The 24,000-nt window shown below is 37.7% G+C and overlaps 1 protein-coding gene across 2 annotated transcripts; it reads left to right on the forward strand.

The window, feature by feature from the left end:
- Positions 1–176: 176 nt before the first annotated feature.
- On the forward strand, positions 177–22,002 carry LOC145939340 (proton channel OtopLc). Of its 2 annotated transcripts, XM_083043588.1 has the most exons (9): positions 177–881; positions 4,829–5,149; positions 6,130–6,383; positions 12,233–12,460; positions 13,920–14,122; positions 14,613–14,926; positions 15,820–15,985; positions 16,063–16,342; positions 16,615–22,000. In XM_083043588.1, the coding sequence occupies exons 2-9, from the start codon at positions 5,063–5,065 to the stop codon at positions 17,318–17,320; spliced, it is 2,238 nt and encodes a 745-aa protein (XP_082899714.1). In that variant the 5' UTR covers positions 177–881; positions 4,829–5,062; the 3' UTR covers positions 17,321–22,000. The 2 variants fall into 2 exon arrangements, with proteins under 2 accessions (XP_082899714.1, XP_082899715.1); XM_083043589.1 differs by lacking the exons at positions 177–881; positions 4,829–5,149; positions 6,130–6,383 and adding an exon at positions 8,906–9,456 and having other exon boundaries at positions 16,615–22,002.
- The last annotated feature ends 1,998 nt before the right edge of the window (positions 22,003–24,000 follow it).

A 24,000-nucleotide genomic window follows, 5' to 3' on the forward strand; every position in this document is an offset into this window, starting at 1 on the left:
TCAGAACTTCAAAATTTCCCGTATAGAATTGATATCGACATAGTGTGACAGTCTCCGACTACGGGTCCATGCTCTCGCTACGGCGTCGTGCGCCGCAGATGCAACAAACATCGCTCGGCGCAGCGGCGTGCGGCGTCGCGGCGCCGCGACGCCCGGGCCATCGCAGCAGCCCGGCGGCTACCCTCGCAGGATGTCGATGTCTCGCGTGGCGCGCCCTTCGGGAGGTGCCGAAGTGTCTCCGTACCTCGTACACGCGCGCCACGATTGATCGTACTCCATCCCAGAGGAGCTCGATTTTTCGAAAACCCCACTTCCCCCCTTTCCTTATATATATATTCTTTTTCCCCCGCTCGATTCGTTCAACAAGTCTCGCAACCCCTTTTTTCCCGGAGTAAAAAAAAAAAGAAAAAAAAATCAAAAGAGGGAAAAGAAAAGAGAGAGAAAAGAAAAGTTCAAACGCGCGTTTTTTTCGGATCTTTTCCTGAGATAAAAAAAAGAAAAGAAGAGTATGTAAGAAGTTTGACTCGTCATATGCACCCGGAAGGACGAGCCGCTCGCGGATACGCGTGTGCGTGAAAAACGCGGTGGTGCGGGTGTTTACAACCTGTGGGTGGCGGTAGCGACAGCGTTATATAGAGGCACCGATTACGGGATATGGATTCACAGTGGACCCGGGTGGAGGCGGAAGGCGGCAGATGACGGGTCCGCGGCCGAGCCCGGCGAGAGGAGGCGCCGAATGAAAGTGAAAACGAGGGACACTGCACTACTACGGGGTGCGTACTACGATGTGAGAGGGAGGATGCGTCGCCCTCGGGAAAACGGCCAAGGGTGCGGGAAGACGAACGCCGGAAGGCGGCGACGAATGCCTTGAAGCTCGCCCTGTAAGTGCAGATTTTTCCTTCGTTTTTTTTTTATTTTGTTTATTTGCGAGAATGTCCGGAAGTCACCGATAATTCGGCGTTGGAGGGAAAGAAGCTTGATTGCATCGAGAGAGAAATATTTGCACATGTATTAGAAACACATTAAACTACTACCAAAATGGATTATTATTATACACATGGCATGGGACATCATATATTTTGCATGAGAAATCGTAAAACGATAATGTAAAATCGATTACGTATACTTGACTATTTTTGAAACAGAAGAACGAAATTTGCGAAAGGTATTTTTGTATTTTAGGTCAATCTGAAATTAGCTGTCACTTCTAGAGAACATGTCGATATTCATAATTTCAGCGTTTCAAATAATTGATAGAAAGTCTTTCGCTCAAATTCATCATCAGAGTCAATAAATGATGTAAAAAAAAAACTCTATTTAGATTCTCTCAAATTTTATTCTGACAAAATTTTAATTTGAGATACTTTATATAAGTCTCTCTCAAGACAGGTAATTTTTCCGGGTTCTCTAACAAGCATTAAGTCTCTACGTTTTTGCATTTTGATATGGCTATGCGATCGCTCCCTTTCTCTCTCTTTCGGTCTATCATTTGCCGACGTTTATTTTTCATTCTGTTGCGTGCTTTATTGCGTGCATCTAGCAACAAGACGTATAGTTTAGATAAAATGTCGGAACGCGACATCGTCAGCGTCAAAAGGCAATGAACTGTTTCCGAGCATGAACGTGGAGAATAAAAATACGCTGCCTTTTCCCGCACGCGATGGAAAATCGTTGCTGTAGAAATCTGGGAAAACAACAACTGCATTACTGTACTAGAGAAACAATGTACTATTGACACTTTGTCGGATATAGAATCTTCGTATCGATTCGCGTTAACGTAATTCTCTTCCGCCTTGCATATTGCAAAATATCTCTAAATTATTTCACCATATATTAAAGTTGTCACGATATCTCTCCTTTCATTTAATTTATTCTATTTATTCTATCCAGAAACTAAATTAAGGTTTCTTGAAATTATATGTTCATTATTAATATTTTTACATTTAAGTATCATTATTTATTTTATGAAAGATAATAATTATGAAACTAAAAGTCAAATCTTAATGAATAATATGACATCGATGATTTAATAATTATTACAATATCTCAAATTTTAATCACAATCTAATTTTGCGTAATTATGCATGTGATTATGTTGGATAATGTAATAATTAAAATCATCTCACACATTATATAATTTTCACCCGATAAAATTTAACATTTTCCATTTACATAATTTGGCTATTCATTCTATCCACAAAGCAAAATAATGATTCTTGAAATTATGTTTATTATTAATATTTTGAGAGTCTATCAGTATTTTTTAATTCTATAAAAAAATAATATGTCAAAGCGTAATAATTGATATAAAGCCAAAAACTGAATATTATGACACACCGATGATTTTATAATAATTATAATATCAAAAAAATCTTATTTTATATTAACACCAATATAATCATTTTATTTTTTATAATTCAATTTTTAGAATTATTTAATTTTAAAGAAGAAAGAAATTTAATCAAATGCGTAATCTCTAATTTTGCGTGATTATATGCGATTATGTTGGATAATGTAATAATTAAAATCATCTCACACATCACTCGATGAAATTTAGCTTTCGCGTTAATCCCTATGGATGACGATGCGTCGATCAATATTATATTTTACACGCCGCAAAATTATTTGTGTTACCGATCCGCAGAACGTATCGTCTCTGACCCCGCGTTATTTCCGCTGTACCCAGTGTTTCCCTAATGCGCACGGGGGATGGGGGGAGAACAGGGGGTCATTTTGACGGAGAGAAATATTCGATGCCACGTATACGAGCCATAAAACGTTCGGGGAACGAGAGGGTCCGTCCGTGGAATGGCGTTAGGGACGAGACTGAACGGGAAGAATGTTCATTGACGTTAGAGCTCCCGTGTCCTTGGGAAGGAAGCGTTTCACTGGGACTGGGATCACCCTAGGACGGCGAATGCCCTCGAAATAGTACGAGACATTGCCCTTTTTCTACCGCGAATAGACGATTCCCGAGTTGTTTGATACAGTTTCTTCGGACGATTTAATTAAGCTTTAATTTATTCATCATTAATTTATTCATACATGTATTTTATATGCGCGATCGCGTCCTTGTCGATATTTTAGTTCATAAATAACAGCGATAAATGCGTTATATATAACGAGACTCGCGGATTCTTCAATTTACTGGGCTGTCGGAAGGATATTTTTACGCTAGCATGTAATATCATGTATTAAACAAAGTTGCTGAAATTTCGTGGATCCGTAATCGCGCGCCAAAGACTTCACAGTAACTTTCGCGGCTAATTATGTATTCCGTGCGCGCCATAAAACAGCGCCTTAATAGAGTATCTTGTTACTCCGCTAACAATACCCTGCGCAACGAGCTTGCCTATAAGTCTCGGAGAAACAACATGACTAAGCGGCTCGGTACATAAGTTTGCTCTTCTCGTAAGATAAACTGTAACTTCGTACTAGACGTTTCACATGCGTTACTCTCGCGTCAGCGCACTTTGATTAACTTGATAATAAAATTGTTCCACAGGATTTCGCTCTTCCTTTCTTATTTGTTTCACAGGCTACTTTATGTGTATTAATAAAATATTTCGCGGTATTTTTAAGACGGTACAATCACTGATTCTCTGTGGTCAATAAGCAATCATTGCGAATTATAATTGTATTTCTTTAGTTTCGATTGAAATTATCACCTCGCTGTGAACACAGTGTTAATTAACGCGCAGAGAGCCAGATTTAATTTTCTACTCGGCGTAATTAGTTTCAATCTTATAAAGTACATCCCCTCTATACGCCGTCTCGTTACCTTACGTAATTAAGAGCGCCATCGAAGTCCGCTTCCGGGCTTGTCCGACATAGGAGCCGGACAAAGTTTCTTGCGCAAAACAAGTAATAAAGAAATATCGTCGAAAATTGCGAGAAGCGTACATAGTAATATAATATACTTAGTAAAATTTTGTGTTACATACACATTAGGTAAAACTAGAAAAGTTTTTCACTTAAACGCAGGCTTTCAGTTATCAACAAGTAAATGTATGTCTCATATATTTTCATATCGCATGATAATCTTGAAGGCAATCTTAAGGCAAAATTAGTTTCGCAATAATATTAATAAATTTAGGCAAAGAGTTTTAAGAAGTAATTCTCAGCAATTATATTCCAAGTTTACAAGAGACACTCACGAAGTGCTAGAATTATTGGGGAAATGCATATATTTTTTGAAAAGTACTCATCAAGACAAGTTCAATGGTACATATCATCTCTGCCCTAAATGAGCCGAATAGCTTACGTTGAAAAAAATATTATATGTAAATTTTACTGATGCTGAATCGATTGAACAGAAAGCCAAAATTGAATATTGGCCAAAATTTGACCTCTTGGTTTTTGACATTTGATCTCAATTGAGGCAGCAATGATATAATGTAATAAATATATATATATATATATATATATATATGTACATATAATTATATAAGTTATTTATTATTATATATATATATATATAATTTTTATACACATACATATGTACATTTTCTCAAAACTGTTCTATCACTTCTCTCATTAGACTATATTCGGCAACTAATAACCGAGCTAAGCATCGAAATAAAAATCAACCTTCCCGTCGCGCGATTGTCTTTCGCGAAGAAGTAAAAGAGAGGACTTTTTATATTCAAGATTTAAAAGTTGTTGTCGTTGAGGATCACGCGCGTTCACGGATTCCTTTCAGCGAAATATTTTCGCATCGCGCGGTCGAGAGCAATCCTCTTCTTCTTCTCGCGCGAAGGACAGGTGAAGGAGGAGGCGGTGAGGATCGCTGAGGCGCGATCTGTCTTTCAAGGACCGATTCTTTCAGACTGCAAACCCCCGTGGATTGTGTGCGTAAGGGCCCACCCTCTTTAGAATTCCCCGTCCGTGGAGGAGCGAGGAGTTGGTCTAAGACAAAGACGAGGGGGCGAGGCGGGCGAGAGGAGCGAAAGGAACGAGGAGAATCGCGAGGGAGAGTCGGGGACTCCCTGACTCTCCGAGAGGGAGGTGCGGTTGAGCCTGGGTGGTGAAAAAGCGAGAGGGAGATAAGGAGATAAGGAAGATGGGAGAGAGCTCGCCGGATCTCAGCCTCCGGCTACGCCAGGGCAGCTCCGATTCCAGAGACTCCTTCTACATGGACTTTGCTCAGGTACGCAACAAGAAAGCGAGGCGTCTTTGTAAATTAAAAATCATCTGTCTTGCGTAATCGAAAGTAATTACTCGGAAAGATTTCGAAGACGCGATGAGAATTACGAGATTATTAAGGGAGTTTCGTGACTCGGAATCGCGATTCTAACGATAAATCATTAGGAAAAGAGTATAATTATGATATACATCTGTACACACGAAATGGTTCGCTTTAATATATGTTTTGGAATCTGCATAAAAAACGCGTGTACAGCAAGAATTGTTATAATCGTCTTTTAAATTCTTTTGACAATTCAGAGAACGACAGGAGACAATTTCTGGGACACGATGAGTGTCGGAGTTCAATAAATTTCTCTATTAGATTATTTTTTCGAGAGAGATATAATTCTCAGTATATATATTTGACCCCTTCTAAAATCGGATTAAAGCGCAGCGATGTGTCAATAACTGAAATACCACGCCAATAATGTCACATGCCCCGAATCACAAATCCAATATCCTCAGAAGTAGGACTGCAAAATTGATTGTTCTATAAGAACGAGATTAAATCATTTTATCCCGTCCAATTTCAAAGATATAAACTTGTTAAGCATTTACTCCCATCACATGCGGTGTCACACGTAAACGGCAACTATAGCACATTTTTTTGCCATCAGTTTATTAATAAAATTAAATAGCGAGAGAAGCAAATTTAAGAACTTCGTACTTTTAAATCGTAAAAACTGCATTTAACGAAATTTTTTTTTCATTCTTAGTTCTTGTATACGTAATAGCACTATTGCTATAAATATATAACATAAAAATTAATATAAAAATATAATATAAATCTATTGGCTGCAACACACAAATGTTTTTATATGGAAAATATTAAGTAAAAATTATTTCTCACTGAAAATGAGATCATGATTCTGATGCTTTGAAACTATGACTTGAAATCAGGACGGAGAATATCAAACTGTCAACTACAATATCATTCCGCAGGGTATCGATTCCGATATCGAGGAAGTGACACGACCAGGCGACAATAATTCCGATCCCATGCTGGAAAATCACCTGGAGGAAAACGGGAACGAACTGCCACCGATTGAGGACATCACAACGATCCCGGAAGAAGCCTCCGAAGAGTTAAGAGAGGAGGAGGAAGCGGCCGCGTTGGAGGCTGCACTTCGAACGCCAGACGGCGGTACGATTAGCACGGAAATCAGGAAACCGTCGGCTGCGACGCTTACGCAGGAGTGAGTACAGAAATTGCATTTCATATCAACCCATAATTTCCAGCTTCCTTCTACCCTTCTCTCACTCGAGAGCTACCTAATACAGTTCTCTTCCTTACTAATTTTCGCGATCGTTAATTCTCGCGGACCATTTGAGGGAATTCAGGTCGGAAAGCCGGAATAAGGCAAAAGTGAGTGAACAGAAAAAGCGTAAATGAGCAGTTTAGTACAGAGAGAATTTTCTCTTAGAATTTACCCTGATAATCATGGTAATCGTGGGATAATATGGTGTGGAAAGAATTTTATGAGAATTTCTCTGGTTAATATTTATCGCAATAAAAATAATAATATCTATTACAATAAAATATAAAACATGTTTGATTAATTTTACCATTAATCAGAGAAATTCTCATTACCATGATTTTCAGGGTAAATTCTAAGAGAAAATTATCTCAGTATAGGAAAGAATTTTCTTTTTGAAAAGCGAAATTTCAATTTTTTTACATAGTTCATTAATTGAGATATAAAAAGAGACGTACAGAAAGGAAAGTCGAAGAAGAAACGAGCAGTCGTCGTCTATTCGGCCGTTTTGTATCGATTGTATGGCGCTTTGTATGCACCACCGCAACATAAATTACAGCCTCCCCTAAAGAGCCCGCGTTTCTCCACGTCTCTTCATTCGAGTGACCAACGCCAGCACTCCCGGCGGGCAGCATTAATCACCGTCTGCGATTAACGCACATTTCCCTCGGTTCTCAGCATACGACCCTGCATTTTGTACACCACCAGCAATTAAACCTGATCGTGAAAAATGTTTCAGCGATTTCACAGTGACACGCCGATTTCTCCCGTCAATTTCGCACCCGTTTTCGGCGAGAATTCTTTCGATATATGACAATATAAACTGTCTTGTTGCATTTATCAACGATTACTGACAATGAGTGCGATTACCAAGTAATCTATAATACAGTATTTTTTTAAAGTGTATTTTATGTATTATAATATTATATTACTTTCAATGTATAAATATTTTTTCCTTTATGTTTACATTTTATATATAATTACTGTAATTATATATTTATGTATAATTACAATAATTATATATAAAATTTATATAAAATCTAAATAGATAATATAGATTTATGAATTTTATAATTATTGCAACTATACATAAATATAATTACAGTAATTATATACAAAATCTATATAAACATGAAGAAAAATATATGTATATCACACATCTTGTACATGTGTAATCTTGTCATTGTTGTAAGTGGAAGGAAATTCGTGGCTTCCTCCATATTTCATGCAATAATGCGGCGATCTTTGTTCACGTGTCTATTGTCATTATTCATATCGCAGTGTCTCAAACGGAACGATTTACCGGACTGAATACCACGTCTCTCACGAATTCCAGGGTGCGTCTGGTTTGCGAGCGAATTCGGTCCATCCGCGGAACTCGATTACTTCCGCCGGATATCGAACGTGAATTCACGTCCACGCGAAGGCCGACGGCGTCAGAGTTAATATTGACCTGTCACTCGGTTATGGCTTACGATCTTCCCTCTCGCTTCCGGTTCGACCTTCGCAGGCTTTCTAACCCTCTCCCACTAAGTCTCCTTCGTACCACCACCCTCTCAATCCTCCTCACCAATCTATCAGAAAAGCAGCTTATTCCGTCGATTTACATGCAGATTCGATCAACTTGGACACATACTCGACATGTCGCATCTTGATAGGAGAAAAATATTATAACAAGATGTTTTTCCCAAAACGAATTTTTAAAATTTTATAATAATGCCACTGATACACACATATATGTAACAGTAAAAGCAAAAGAGTTAATTAAAAATAATGTTTTTGTTGCAAAGATAAAGATATGTTGAAGAATGCAAAGATATGTCGCGTAAAAGTTATTATAAAATTATTGAAATTATTAAATTATATAAATAGATTATTTTTGACGTGATACATCAATGATGTATAATCGATCGTGATACTACGAAATAATTCATATAGGTGTAACATGTTTTATTCCGAAATAAAAACTTTTCCGGTATCAGAAGAAACGTAACTCGACAAATAAAATGTATATCCCATACTCCTTCGATGAAAAAACTTCTTTCTCTCTCTCTCTTTCTCTCTCTATCGAATTTGTCGTCTTGATGGGAAAATGGTAGACATGGGGTGGGTCGGGGAAGTGCTGTCGAAGGAAGATATTTTCCAGTAAATGTACGAGGACCGCCGATGTCGGGAGGTAGACGGAATAAGAGCCGAAGCGTGTGAATATTGAAGTACCGCACTTGCATGCATCTCCAACACGATATTATGCGCTTTTCTAGAACTTATTTTTTCAAAAGACATTTTTCTCAAACGTCTAAAAATATTAGAAGAATATTGCTAATTGTTTAATTGTTTTTAATTTTTAATTGTTTCATTTTTGTCTAATTCTTTAATTCGACTGTTTCCAAAATAAAATTGCACATAAAAAATTTTTTCTTTATTTCTTTTGTGTGTGTGTTATATTTTTTTCACATAAAATTATCATTTTCATGATTGTGCGCTTATCAACTCACCCTTACATATATTATTTATGAGATATCCGTAAATATATTTCGAATCTGACGCGCACGAAGCGTGTTTTCTCTCGGAATCTTGAATTATTGATTTTTTGTTTGTTTTCCCCCCACGATAAATCCTTTCCCTTTCGATTATTTTCCGAATTCACGGCACGTAACCGAGCGATCAGCTGAGGCGCTGGCGATGTAAAGGCACGTTACGTTGCTGCAAATTTGATACACCGCTAACAAGCTCGCTATCAAACAGTCGTACATCCAGGCAGAGATAGAGAGGGAGAACGATACGCGAAGAGAGAAGGATCGATATGTACGACGATATGTCAGGGAGCCAGTCTGCCCCGGTTAGGGCCTCAGTTTGTGATGCGGGGTCCGTGAGTGCCGTGTCACGAGCCGGAGGGCCGTGATTGTGTCATCCGTTGGTGAGGGCCGTTCATGTGGGCCAACGTTCCGCCGAGACGATCGAGGAAAACGCTAGTCAAGGTCACGGGTATGCTCATCAAGGAGACGTCCCTCAGGTATCGTTATTTCGCTGCGCTGCACTTGATATCGGTGACATTTAAACGTACAGAGGCATCTGTTTCTCCGAGCTTTTACACCTACCTATGTGTCAATGTACATAATCTGGCGCGATTTAATTACATATTGTTTTTCAAAGTAGATATTACAAATGTCAAACGTCATATTTCTATTTCATGTTGAGAAAGAGCGAGAGTATCAAAAAATTTACCGCCGCGCGTGAATAGAATAAATCGAAATATATAAAAGGAGAGAGAGTGTGAAAAATGTGTCGAAAAATGTGCAAGTGATAGGAAGATGACGGACAATGAAAATGATAAGCAATATTCTCTTCTCGCTGACAGACATCTCGGAAGCGTAATTCTCGTCATAATATGCGGAAAGTGAAAAGTCAGCGAGCTGGAATTTCTGAAGTACGAAGTTCAAAGGGACTGAGCGCGAAGGGTCCCCAAGTTTCTGAATAAGAGATGTACTTTGACAATGGTTGCGTGGCAATTGAATTCGAATGAAATGCCACCGACGCCTTTGCAGAACGCGAGAAAGATTCCTCGGAAAATCGCGTCGAAAAGTGACAGATTATATGGATGACAGCGTGTGAAAAATTACAAAAGAAATTGCGAAAGATTTTTCGTGAAAATATTCGAGAGGTATATCTATTCGTCAAATCCGAAACGTAAAGATGAGAAAATTTAAATTAAATAACACTTTAAAAAAATTTTTAAGAATAACGAATATGTTAATAATAATCGATAATTCTCTCTCTTCTGATTTTTTACTGAAAAGAAAAATACACTTGAATGAAGAAAATTAACAACGTTGATACACTAAGGCTCGATCGGTTTAAGTTTGCCGGGCTTTTTAAGCAAATTAAAACTGCAAAAGAACCAGGTCAGCCAAAGTTCGCTGAGAAGAATTTTAATAATATAATAGATTTGGTCGAGAAAGAAGAGAGTTACATAAAAAGGGAGAAAATACGAAGAGAAGGATTGCGAGGGGCACATCGATGGGTGGAAGAGCAGAAGGTCCCTACGGTATCTCAAAGGGTGGCCAATGCGCCGGATCCTCAAGCCACGTATACCATCGCCCTTCGCAACGAAGGGATGGCACTCGACCACTGAATCAACCTCTCAGTGCCCTCTCTCGTCCTTCCCGCCCTTCCCTTCCCTCGGCCAACGACATCACCCTCTCTCGCTCCAACGCTTCGCAACGCTACGTGATTATTTCAAAAAGCTCCGAGGCACGAGATGAGCTTCCACCCTTCCATCGCGGCCTTCGTATTGCGCCAATGTTCTTGTAAAACATTTTTACACCGCCTGCGTGCGCTTCGTGAAAAGGGATTCACTTTCTTCACCCCTTTTCGAGCCCCGATATCTTGGGGGTGGGTCGTTGTACTCTGTCATAGGATCGTTTACCTCCTTAAATACGCGGAATAATCTTGGATTCCGTGAAATATCAAAGATAAAGTTTTTTTTACAACAATGAAGATTCGAAGCCATTCGCATAAGTCTTTTTTTTAAATTGCCTTGATTAAAATTTGCCGGAATTTATGACTTGTGTTAAGATAGAAGGAATTTCTTTCCAGGAATTTTTTAAGTAAGAAATGTGATCTAATAAGAACGTAAGAATATGTAGATATAAAATTGATTCGCGTAATCGTGATAATGTGCCTCCGTTTTAATAAAGTTAAATTTTCTGAAATGTGTAAAATATATTATTAAATACTAAGAGTCTTCCGTGACAATTCGATGCAATTAACGTTAACTTTGAACTTTGAAGAAGTTCTTCAATATTTAGACAAATTTTCGTAAATTTATAAAATGAAAAAGTTAAATGTGTGCAAAGAGCGAGAAAAGGACGTTTTATCGCGTGTCAAGTTAAATAGATCGGCTACGACTATTATTAAATAAACGACCCGTATTAGAAAGTCAACGCTACGTCATCTAATGACACTCACAAAGCCATCAGCACTAGTCGGTCTCTTCCTGCAGCCAGTGTCAATGTAATGTGTCAAACATTATGATACTACGTTGACCTTAAATCAGGCAATCGTGTGGGTTTGTAAAAAAAATCATGTATCATCAAAATGCGTGTACTTGATTAATCATGAAATCATTTTCTTTTTACATTTTTAATAAATTCTCGACCTAAATTAGTAACGCTAAATGAATTAATTGGCTGCCGATGTGACTGATTAAAAAGAAATAAAATGTATGCATGTGTGTAATTTAATAAATGCAAATATAAAATTAAAGCCTTATAAGTGAACTGTTCTGGCCGCACGTGGAAAGGCATTACTATTAAAAAATAATGAAGCAATTTATCGGACGAATTAATTAATTAAAATTATTAATGTAACTGATGGAAAAAGAGATCGTAGTTGCTCGCAATTCCCACGTGGCGTCACATAAAATACTAAAGGTAAAAAGAAATATATATATATTTCATACTTGAAAGTAAATTAATTCTTATTTAAATATATTGAAGTATGTCTGCAAGAAAATATTATAGGTATATTTAAAATTGTTTCTGACAAAATAACTTTTTTTTTAAGAACTGGTACTTATATTTATTAATTAATAAGCGAGATTTCTTGATTCTTTTTTTTTAAGAGTGTCTTGCTCTTCGTGATATCGTAGATTATCTGGGCGAAAAGTAATGTATTTTTATGTCAATGAAAAAAGATGCGGAATGTGAAGGCGGGTCCGAGATATGCCATTATATAATGTTACAAGAAGCTAGACGAGGAGAAGATAATGACAGATATGTTCTACACAGTTGGCCAGGATTGCCGATCGCGCTACCATCACCAGCCTCACCATCCGCGGTAATCGTCTCGCCGGAAACGCTGTCTAGACACAGTAGCAGCTCACCTTCTCGCGTTCACCGACCACCCCAGTTCGCGTTGGCCCTGCCATGTTCCTCGCATCCGATTCCGGCGGTCTGCTACCCAGCGCCGACCTTCCTCGAGGTCACCGACGAGCGGAAGTGGAAGAACCTTGGATGGTGAGTAGTGGATCAATCGTTTCGCCATTACATTCAGGTCGATGTACTCTCTCCCGAGTACAGTATACTCTCAGTACGAATGTACTTTCATAGCAATTCGCCTCACAGTCGCGACTGATTTCTCCAACAATTAGATATTACATGCAGTTCTTAATTTGGCTGTCTTCATTACATTAGGAGAATTATTTATCTTTATAAGCCACCTTATATATAACGACGCAATTAGTTGTTGTCAATGTTAATTATTATTAAATTTAAATACATTTGCAATTGATAAATGTGTGCTTAGTATAGTGTATTAGCTATTAACTAATTTCGCAAAATGACAGAGCGATTGTTAAATTGCAATTTATAGAATTTATAGAGTTTGTTCATAGAATTGTTCAAATTTAACAAAAAAATTATCAATTATTATTAATGATATACTTTTGTCACATAATAGAATTCTGTAAGAAAATTGGCTGAAATTAAAATGAACGGTTTCCTCCTGTCGATTTTACTTTATATATCGTTCCGCGAAGATTCGTGAACTTCAATTCATTTTCGACAGATATATTTGAAGGGGGAATGCCGGTCACGGAAATTTCACGTGATCCTCCAGGTTATCCTGACCGACGTCTGCACCGCAATTACCGGTACTTTATGAATCAAACACACGCGCACAGGCGACCACGCGATTATTCGTAATTGAGCCAATTCTTACGGGGGTGGATGTATTTGCGGCCAATGGTACCTCCGCTATAATGCTACACGATGATCGAGCTAACGATCCATCATTCGCGCGCGCGAATGTCCTCAATCTCTCATTTTCGATAATTTCTTCGATAAATTATTTTTATTTAGGTCAGTGCCACAAGAAAGGGTCTTTGCACAAGAATTTTTGCATCAGAAAAAAATTACTGCAAGCCTTTCAATATTCCCACAATTGAAATTAATAGAACTAATTGTTATGAATACAAATTCAGGTATAATAAGAGCCAGGCACAGATATTAGATTCAATAAAATTATTTTTTAAGTCTTCTATCTTTATTTTATAAAATAATTACGATATATTTACAAAATATTTGCATGCCTGAATTTGTATTTATATATCAGAGCTTTTCGATTTATCATTTTAATTATTATGATAATGAATAAAATTTCCTGGATTATAAAGAAAACCGTATCGGCTCATTCGAAATGCAAAATTCGTCAATTTAAATTTGCCGATAAGAAAAACGAGTTTAATAAACGAGGAAAAAAATTATGAACGAGAGCGGATTTATATGAAATTTCTCATCGGCACATTTCAAATTAAGATGAAGTTTAATAAACGGCAAGTATTAAGTCAACTGAAGAGGAATGCGATTCCTTCAAAAGCACGAGCCGGAGATGGATCTATTTCCTCGAGCGAGGATTTAATCCACGCGCGACGCGAATCCGCGATTCATTCAGCTTCAATTTCCGTTTCTGCTGCAGCGACGCCCTGGCGACCACTTTGAGCGCGTTGTACGGGAAACTTCTGGTTGTGATGGGGATCGCCTTTCCCATGGCGGAAGTAATATCCACGTACATACCGCCGTCGTTCTATGAGGCTTTCTATCTCTACCTTTACTTCGGCAGCATGATTTTCCTGGTCTACATGTACGCTATGTTATTCAGAGATGGCAAGTCAAAACCGAGTAAGTTTTTAGAAAAAAAGTTATTTTGTTCGCGATCCTTATATGTCTCTGTTTTCAACAAAGATTTCCATCTCGCGGAAAATATCGATGAATGCTCTTGCACGCGAATAATAAAAGTATAAAGATGCATAAATGTAGATAAAGCCACTCGAGATCAGACTTGGCACTTTGGCATCACTCTCTATATTTCAATCAATCTACAGGGTGAGCTTCGTAATGATCAAAAAATCATGAATAAAAATTTATCAAAATATAAATAAATTTCTGTTCGTGACACTCTTTGTTAGATAATCATAAATGTCTGAAAATTCGTGACGACCATTACGAAGATCATCCTAATCCACGCGGTCACGCGACATTATGACATCACTTCGATGACTTTGCTCCGTTCCTCGAAATTCTTTTCGCGGCCGGCAGCGATCGCCGAAGCAAGAGCGATAATCGATCGAAATTAATTGGTCTGTCGTAAATTGCAAAATTCGCGGAGCAGAGAAGCAGAAGGACGTATCCGACCTGGACTCGTCGAGATCGTCGAGCGGCGCCGGCGGCGACAGTGACACACCTGAGACAGGATGTCCGCACGTGTATACAGGACGTCCGGTCCAGCATTACGGCAGCTTCTATCTGCGAATGGGGGCTGTCGCGTTCGGCATCGGCTCGATGATCTATTCCGGTTTGGAATTCGGTCAATACTTCGAGTTGGAACAGAACACCAAGTGTCACAACATCATGCTGGCTCTCACGCCGGCCACGAGGATGGCCTTCATTTTCATTCAAATGTACTTCATATTCCTAAACAATGAGGTGAGCGGACACCGAGGGTAAACGACACGTGTCGTAACTCGTGATCTCAATTTTAATGATGGATTGCCTGATCAATTTGAAATTGAATTTTTCTTAGCGAGAGGAAACGGAAATCGGAAACGACCATTACTTATAATTTTTCAATTTTTAATCTTCGATTTTAAATTATATATTTTTGTCATTAAATTTCCAATTACAATCTTATTAAAATAAATTTTAAATTAAATTAAAATTAAATTGCATAATTTGTGTAAAATTTGTCAATTTTTAAACTTCAATTTTCAATTATATATTTTTATCATTAAATCGTCAATTAAAATCGTATTAAAACAAATTTAAAATTAAATAGAAAATACGATTGTAAGAAGTTTTTATAAGAAGTTTAGTGAAAAAAATAATCTGCATATACGTGTCATTCACATAGAAGATTTTTATATTGATTCCTTGAGAATCGCTGCACGTGCTGTATCGGAAAACTTTGATGCTGTAACTTGATGGTAAATCCCCTGATGGAAATATCGAGCTAACACGAGCTCGTCGGTTACACGGTTAATGAAACAGAAGGGTGAATAACCCTGAAAACAATAGCGGAACATGACTATCCAACGCTCTAGTGCTGCGTTGACATGCAAAAAATTGAATGCTCCTCTTATTAACATAGTTTTCATTAAATTAAACCCGGCTTATCTAAATAAATTTATAAATTATGAATAAAAAATTTTTTATCCGAAAAAAGAAGACTGTTGTTGAAAAAACTGTAATTTCGCGTAATTTGTTTTTTTATTATATGTTAATACGAACAAAAGATCAAATATTTAGCAAAAAGATATGTTGTAATAAATATATATGCATAACAATATATTTGATTTTGACGATAAAATGATATGTTATAGCAAATGAAGGTTTATCGCCATCGCGTCGTAGCGCGTTTCGGACTAATGCATATGATTGGCACAAATCTGTCAGTCTGGCTGAACGTTCTCGTACAAGAAACGAAACACGAGATCCTCACCTTCTACAATCCGGAAAACAACTCGCTCAGAATCTCTCACAGACTAGGTAAAGGCATTATGGATTTTTTTTCTAATTGCACGATTCGAGATTCTGCTATCTGACACTGACACTCGAACTTTCAGGCTCAAAAGGTGGACTTCACCTCGGTGGATACACTCATTCCCATCACGGGGAACACGTGCGACTCCCGCGCGGTCTCAAAGGACCCCATCACTTGTACGAATGTAGAAGAACGAATATAATGGGATCGTTAGTGCAAGACGCCAGCCCCTTCCTCTTCCCGTGTACGATAGAATATAGCTTGATTTGCGCGGCCATTTTATACGTTATGTGGAAAAACATATCGAAAATCGGATTCACACAGCCCACGACACCGCCGCGTCATCACGCACACGCCTACAGGTATGGTGACAATACGCTCGCTTGCGGAGCGACAATACGTGCCTACATAGGTGTCCATGAGCGACAATACGCGTCTACGCAGAACCACGCGAATGCCAACCCAGTTTACGAACTAATTCCATCGACGCATCAGCTTACCGGAAACTCGAGCGCGAATAATATATGTGTCTTGCGCGTAAAGCAAATACACGTAATAAAATACTAAAATTAGAAAATACATTGCGATTCGTCGTACGAAAATATTTCTAACGAACGAATGTTTCGATTTGCAGGAAATCGCCTCATCATTACAGCGTGGACTGCGCCCGCGCGCACAAGGGCCTCTTCGTGGGCATTTTGATTCTAGTGCTGACCATAATCTCCCTGATCCTCTTCTTCGTCCTCATTTCGCGGCCCGAGCTGGTCAGCCTCGCCGTGACCGAGGTGAACGTCTGCGAGCTGACGCTCTACGGGATGTCCACTCTGGCGACGTTGATCGGCATGTTCCAGATGCGGAAGCTGCGCTACGACGGCGGCAGAAATCTGGAGCTCGACAACATCCTCCTCGTGGCCGCGCAGACCGGCATGTTCATCTACTCCACGTTCACCATCATCGGCGGTCACTTCACCTTGCAGAAACACACGGTCCTCGTCCTGGTCACCGCTCTGGCCAGCGTGGTCCAGACCACCTGCCAAACCATCTTCATCCTGGACGCGTCCAGACGCTCGGTGGCCACCGCCGAGCAGATACGCCGCAAACCGGGCAGGGAGATCGTGACGTTTCTGCTGGTGACGAATCTGGCCATGTGGGCGATCAACACCCTGGAGAAGTCCCGCGCGGAATCGCATCCTGTGCAGTTGCACTTCTACGGCCTGTGGGCGTGGACGATCATCACCCACGTCTCGATGCCGCTGGCTATCTTTTACAGATTCCACAGCACCGTGTGCTTGTGCGAGGTGTGGAAGCGGGCCTACAAGGTCAAGCCGACCTACATGTGACGCAAGAGGTCCCGCGAGATCGTATGGAAGACCGGAAGTGCGCCGCAGCGGTCCAAGAGCCAGCAGTCGAGGCTTCACGTCATCGCGGAGAACGATCCGGCGTATTTCATATGATCGAGAGAAATATCGAATCGCTACGATCGTCGAAGATGGCGCGAAAACCGTCTCGAAGAAAGAGAGTCCGTCAGGCGACGTCACAAAGAGTAACCATCGTCGAATTTCTTTTTTTTTTTTTTTAATAGGCAGAACTTTTATAGATGTTTCCAGAACACGCGATGATACATACACAATTCATATTTTACGCGAGACTTGTATTCACTCCAGGGTATCTCCAGGGAAAAATTTTTGTAGAAATAGATTCGGAGACTTATAATGACATTTGGATATAATATATACATATTACATGCGTAAATCGATTCAAGAAGAATGCATCTCGGCGGAAAAGTATTCATAACGAAAAAAAAAAAATTATCACGTAAACAGTATGTTATTTCGTCATTTATCGGAAGTCGATGTCCCTAGCCTAGCGTTGTACAAATATATATTTCGTCAGTATATAAATATTGACGAAGGACTATAAAATTGATATAACGCCGCTCTTTGGAATATCAATCAATTTTTAAAAGATATCTGTTCACCGAAATAATCATGCGAAAGGAGGAAGTTTAGCAAAAACCGTAGAGAAGTGAAGAGAATCTTCGGAGATGCGAGATCCCTTCGCTCCGATAAGCCCATTTATCGGGACACAATATTATATACACGGTCTCCTTGACTACTTTTGAGAGATTTCAATGTTAATCCTCTTATTCGCCATTGATATTTTGTAAATAGCCTCTTTACCACATTGCAAAACCTACGCAAAGTAGGGGAGATTTATACGAACCGCACGAGCGCGCACTTAATAGAATCGCGGATTTCGACGCGATATATAAAGGGAGACACGACGCCTACATTGATATTTGTCGCTTTCTCACTTTTGCCTCGCGCGAGCCTACAAAGCAAAAAAAAATGACAGCACGCACTATCCGTCGTACAAGAAAAATCATTCGACGAACACAAGTTCTACAGGATGTAACAAAAATGTAGGCCGTTACTTCAAGAGCATATTCTACTCATCGAAATAAGTAAAAAAAATTATATGAATATATGTCCAAAAATGATTTTTTAATTTTTGGAAAACATCTTGCTCGAGAATTAATTATTATAATTATTTTCTACCATTTTGCAATGTTGAAAATAAAATAATACACTTTTTAATTATCTTCAATTTCAAGTCAAATATGACTGCAACGTGAAAACGACACATTTTTTTTATTTATATGAATTTTTTGTCCATTTTAATAAGAAGAATTCGCTTCACATTTTTGTTACATTCTGTATAAATTAGCGTAGCGGACGAAAGCGATCTCATTATTATCTCGTATATCGATTTTCCATTATGCGAACAAGATAGGGGATAAGAAGAAAATCGTTTATCTACTTCGTATACAAAAGATTATCTGGAACAGTCAATTGTACTTCTCAAATCGATCAAACTGTGCTTAGACCTACAGAAAAATCTCTTTAAATAAAATTAATTGATAAACGTTAAAAATGATATGTTAATATCTTCTAAATTTTTCCTCGTTTAGAGATATTCAAGTACAATAATTTCCTCAATTCAATCGATTGACATATACAAAAATGTAAAAAGTCCGCGAAAAAATATAATATATATAATCATATATATATTATTTAAATTAGCGCTGCTCGCTCAAATGTCCAACACGCACGATTCTTAGATGAAAAAAATATCCACGCAATTATAGAAATAAAAAGGATTAGATTTTTCTTAGACTCACAATCTGGTCGAAGTGGCTGGCCTAGGCCTTCGGCTCTTAAAGGGAACAATGAATTCGTTCGATAAATTTTTCTATCTATTCCGAGCGATGAGTGAGAAGAAGGGACGCACAAAGAGAGTTTCCTTTCTCTTTCTCTCTCTCTCACACTCTCTCGTAAGACTGAAACGAACGTGAGAAAACGGTCGAGATGTACCGAGCATAAATTCTGATTTACTTTGAACCGAGTCGTCTGGCCATAACCCGTTCGTTCGACGCTCGTATATAATAATTCATGGCACTCGAACGCTCTCACGGATATCCGTCTTCCACGTAGTACAAAATACTGCAGTTTAAACAACAATCGTCTATGCAGATGGTTCGCGAACTAAAATAGTGATGGGAAATTACAGAGATTACAGAGAGTACAATAGCATAAAAGATAATATCATAGTACACCGATATATTATTCGCAGATATTTTCGATAAAGAGATAAAAAACAAAATTACCCTTCTAACTGACGAACGAATAATTAGAAATTAATTAGGAATATTTTCATAATAACAATGTTCGTTACACATTCTCTATCTATCTCTCGGTTCTCTATTTCTTATCCAACACAAAATTAATATTTGCACCGGTGAACTTGATATTATACTCTCACTCTATCTATGTAAAATTCAAGACAAAAGGATGACATATAGATATTAAAATATATATTCGAAAAAAAACGCACAAAATAAATCCGAAAACTTTAGACATTTTATACTTAAAAAGAGGAAGACAAGAGAAACATAATTTTACACATTGTACTATCGTAGAGAAATCAATTTATAGAGGAAATAATTAGTACTGCGCTGTTACGATTAATAGTACACAGATATTTTATTATTGGATTCGTATTATCAAGAGAAACTAATTTGACATTAGAAAGAGTGATCAGGATTCTCAAATCGATGCACGAGACATTCGTGTAATTTTTTTTTCAGGGCTATAGATACACAGAGACGAGAAGTGAAGACGCGTTCGAAGTAGAAAATCCAACAGTACAACGGCTGATCATATCATTAAGCCTTAAAATCCGTCGAGAAGAGTGCTGTCCGAACTCTAATAAGGGGATCAAGATCGATCGCGATCGAATAAGGCGCGATCTCGAAACTAGAAGCGACCTACTCCGAGTTTCTTTTGATGCTCAACTCACAGATGTGATGATGAGAGGATCACACATGCGAACGAAAACAAATTGGGGCGCGACGTCACGTACGGGTGTGCATGTGTGTGTGTATGAAAGTGTATGTGATCTTGTACATGAAAATGTGAGAAAAAGAGATACGGAAAAAAGGAGAAAAAATCGAGATTTAATCGGAAATATGTATAAGCGTTCATAGATAATACGTGTTCGTGCTAGAAGCTTCGATATATCGATTATCGCCGTTGCGAATTATAGTTATCCGATCGATTTTTTGTAAGATATAGTTTCTCTAAGACGGTTGTAAATAAACGGAGGAGAATATACAATAAAAGAGCGAAATTAATTCTCTCGGTGTTTAGCGCTAGTTGTGTCGACATGTTTCTTCCTATAGCATATATATATATATATATATATACACACACATATTTATATATACAAGATCTAAATATATTTATTATTATACGTTGTTCTATTATAATATTTATTGTAATATCTGACATTATATAGAATTTACGCGCGACATGTTACGTTTATTGAAAGTCCCGAGGACTCATGCCGAGATCTCGTGTTTCTTTTCTCTCTCCTTTGCTTCTTTCATCTATGACTTCTAAATGGAGCAGTTAGAATATCACGATATAAGAACGAAAGACGAATATTTAAACAACAAAACGAAATTATAAAGAAAAGTATTAAATGACGATTTAGATTCAATTTTGTTGCAGTTTAATTATTTAAACAACAATCAAAATTTTACTTTCAATGTTGTAATAAGAAAAATTCGTCCTACGCTTCCCGGAGATTAAGATTTCTCTCGTGCACATCGTTGACGCATTTACGGATCTCTCGGCATGAGTCTTCTCCGTAAAAAGAAGAATGAAAATCAGGGCGAAATTACGAATGGACGCAATTCGCACTCGCGAGTGATATAAGATGGAAAAAAAAAAAAAAAAAAACGGAGTAGAGTAGAGGAAAAAGGGGGTTCTCTCTTTGCTATATCACATCTCTAAACTGTACTTTTTCTATGTCCGCATAATCTAGTTCCTACGCAATGTTTGTACTCTTATACCCTTTGTACTATTTGTACCTTACGAATTGCAATACACTCGTCCGCAATAAACGAAACGCATTTATTTTATTGCTCTACACGATCGCACATTTCCGTCATACTTAATTCCGTAATATTAATCTTCGTCGTTATATAGAAAGTACGAAACACAATATCGAGTTGATATAAACCGCATTTCATTCTACTATGCTTGCTCGATAATCGGACGAAAGCGACGTCGAGGTGAAATTTCAATCACGAACATCAGGAAATAACACTTTCTACATAATGTAAAGTTTGCTTCGTACTGTGTGATAGGCGATCGATGCAACGAAACGATGGCGAATAATTCAAATAGCGGCGATTCGTGACCGAGCGACCTAAATACTTCGGATTTCAGAGTCAATTCTGCGACTCCTATGTTCGTGATCATTTGAGGTAGACCTTCCTCGGGTCCAAGGTCATCCCCAGTGACCGACCCTCAAATTAAATCTAATGGAGAACGAGACTTTCACTTCGCGAAATTCGTTTCGCGCGAATTGAAGAAGATATTAGCAATTTACTTAATAAGTCTGACGAATAAATTGTAATTATGTAATAATTACTACTAATTCCAGCATTTACTTTTAATTTTGCTATTTAATACTTGACTTTATAATCCATAATATTACATGCATTAAATGTTAAAATAAATATTATATATCGAAATATTTTATATATATTAACATTCTTATATATTTGCTTCTTTAAATACATTTTTTGATAGTTGATAAAGCTTTCGCGAAATTGATAATAATGAAACACTAGTATTAATGAAATTATTAATAATGATGCATATTGCGAGTTGTTAATATACTATATCGTAATGAGTGTCGTCGTAATGAAAATTAACAAAATTAATTCGATGTTGATATATATTTGAAAAATAAAGGCTAGAGAGAATAATTGCGAGTATTTCATATGCTGCTGATGTAACAGGAGCGTTCCCTTGAGTGCTCTTAAGACATAATTAATTAAATTGATAAATATAGAGTAGAGTATGTGCTCTTAATTATTCCATATGTAGAATAAACTCGATCGGTTAAACGTACTTTAACTAATTCGCAAAAATATAAATATTGCCTAATGCTAATTATCGTCTCGTTAATTTCTAATGAAACTCGACATTTATTAAAATTGCTTTCAAATATACGATGATGTCTTATCGATTCGATTAAAGAGCATTCTGCAATATCTAACTATTCTCGGTTGTTGACCTTTCAAGATGTGTTAAAAATAAAATTTAAAAAAATTAATTAAAATATCGATGAAGATCCCGAATGAATCTACGAGAGCTGCGAAAAGACAGAGCGTGAGTCGAATCCGGGAGAACTGGATGCACCGCGGACATTTTTATCGCGGCACGTGAGAGGATCGTTGCATAAGAGAGCGTGCGAACGGAACGACCCTTGTAATGTCCAATGTTTGCTCGCAAGTTGCCGCTCTGCGTGGGTGTATCGTAGGCATCCTACGTGAAAATATGACGGAGATCTAGAACGCGCGTCGACGTTTATAAGGGCATCCGGTAGAAAATAGAATTGGCATTTACTTGTTGCGTACGTATTATTAATTTGCTATGAAAATAGAGGAGTGATCGTTATATAAATAAACAATCGCAGCTGCGCTAATTGACGACATTGTTATTTTGTGCCGATTAATGAGAAAGTAGTAAATTAAGATTTTTTCCGCAGCTAAGTGATTAACTCTTCTGTCAATGAACGGATACCTAGATACTCAAAGCAACTTTACATGATAAAAAATGTGTCGAAACTTTTCTCAACCCGAAATAAAATACAAAGAGCCTTTGCATCGAAAATCTCTTAAAATATAAAATATATATAATAGGAAAAAATGTTTAATGCCCAACAGCTATAATAAATTAATAATGCTATATATAATAAATAATATTTTATATTATAATTAACATTTCTATATTTCTTCTTTGAGAATAGAAAATAACTAATGGAATGGAAATTCTGAGCGCTTCAGCTAAAGACTTTAATTATATTGTAACAATAAAAATAGCCTGTCAGTCGATTCCAGGAGGTAAATATTGTGTAAAAAGTTTACCCTACTTTTGCTTGCAAATTAACCTCGTTATAACATCACCGCGATCCTCTCGATCGGACTCTGTTGCAGAACAAAAGAGAATAAGGGGCGAATATTCATGTTTCGTGAAAGTCCTCGATTCACGCGAGGACAAAGAAATAACAATATCTTGTATTATATGATGTTGTTGAAGCATCGCGATGTCTCGTTTAGACCATCCAGACGGTCCGATGAATCGTTCGTAGGGGGAATATTCGTAATTACCGGCTAAATCTACCCCTCGTCGGCGTTGCCAGGTTCCGAGCATTCAAAAGAGGGTGCAATTTTAGTCAAACCTCGCAATACAACCCCGCAGTCATCGTTACAGCTCGGGGTTTAAGTCGTAATATATAAAATCAATATACCAGCCGGACTGGCTTTTCAATCGGCTTAGGCTTCTCGAAAGAACGGAAGACGCCGAGAAATTTAAATAAACATCATATAAAATATTTTATTATAATTAATAATATATAAAATATTTTATATTATTATTAATAT

The sequence above is a fragment of the Prenolepis imparis genome, unplaced genomic scaffold (assembly GCF_030444845.1).
Source record: "Prenolepis imparis isolate NDT839.2.m4 unplaced genomic scaffold, iyPreImpa1.0 SCAF_8, whole genome shotgun sequence".
NCBI classification, from domain to species: Eukaryota; Metazoa; Arthropoda; class Insecta; order Hymenoptera; family Formicidae; genus Prenolepis; species Prenolepis imparis.

Bases quoted from the DNA above. Each gene is read 5' to 3' on its own strand.
- LOC145939340 (XM_083043588.1), top strand. From the start codon at position 5,063: ATGGGAGAGAGCTCGCCGGATCTCAGCCTCCGGCTACGCCAGGGCAGC. The intron at 15,986-16,062 runs GTAAAGGCATTA...TCGAACTTTCAG, and splicing joins CAGAATCTCTCACAGACTAG to GCTCAAAAGGTGGACTTCAC. The intron at 16,343-16,614 runs GTATGGTGACAA...TTCGATTTGCAG, and splicing joins CATCACGCACACGCCTACAG to GAAATCGCCTCATCATTACA.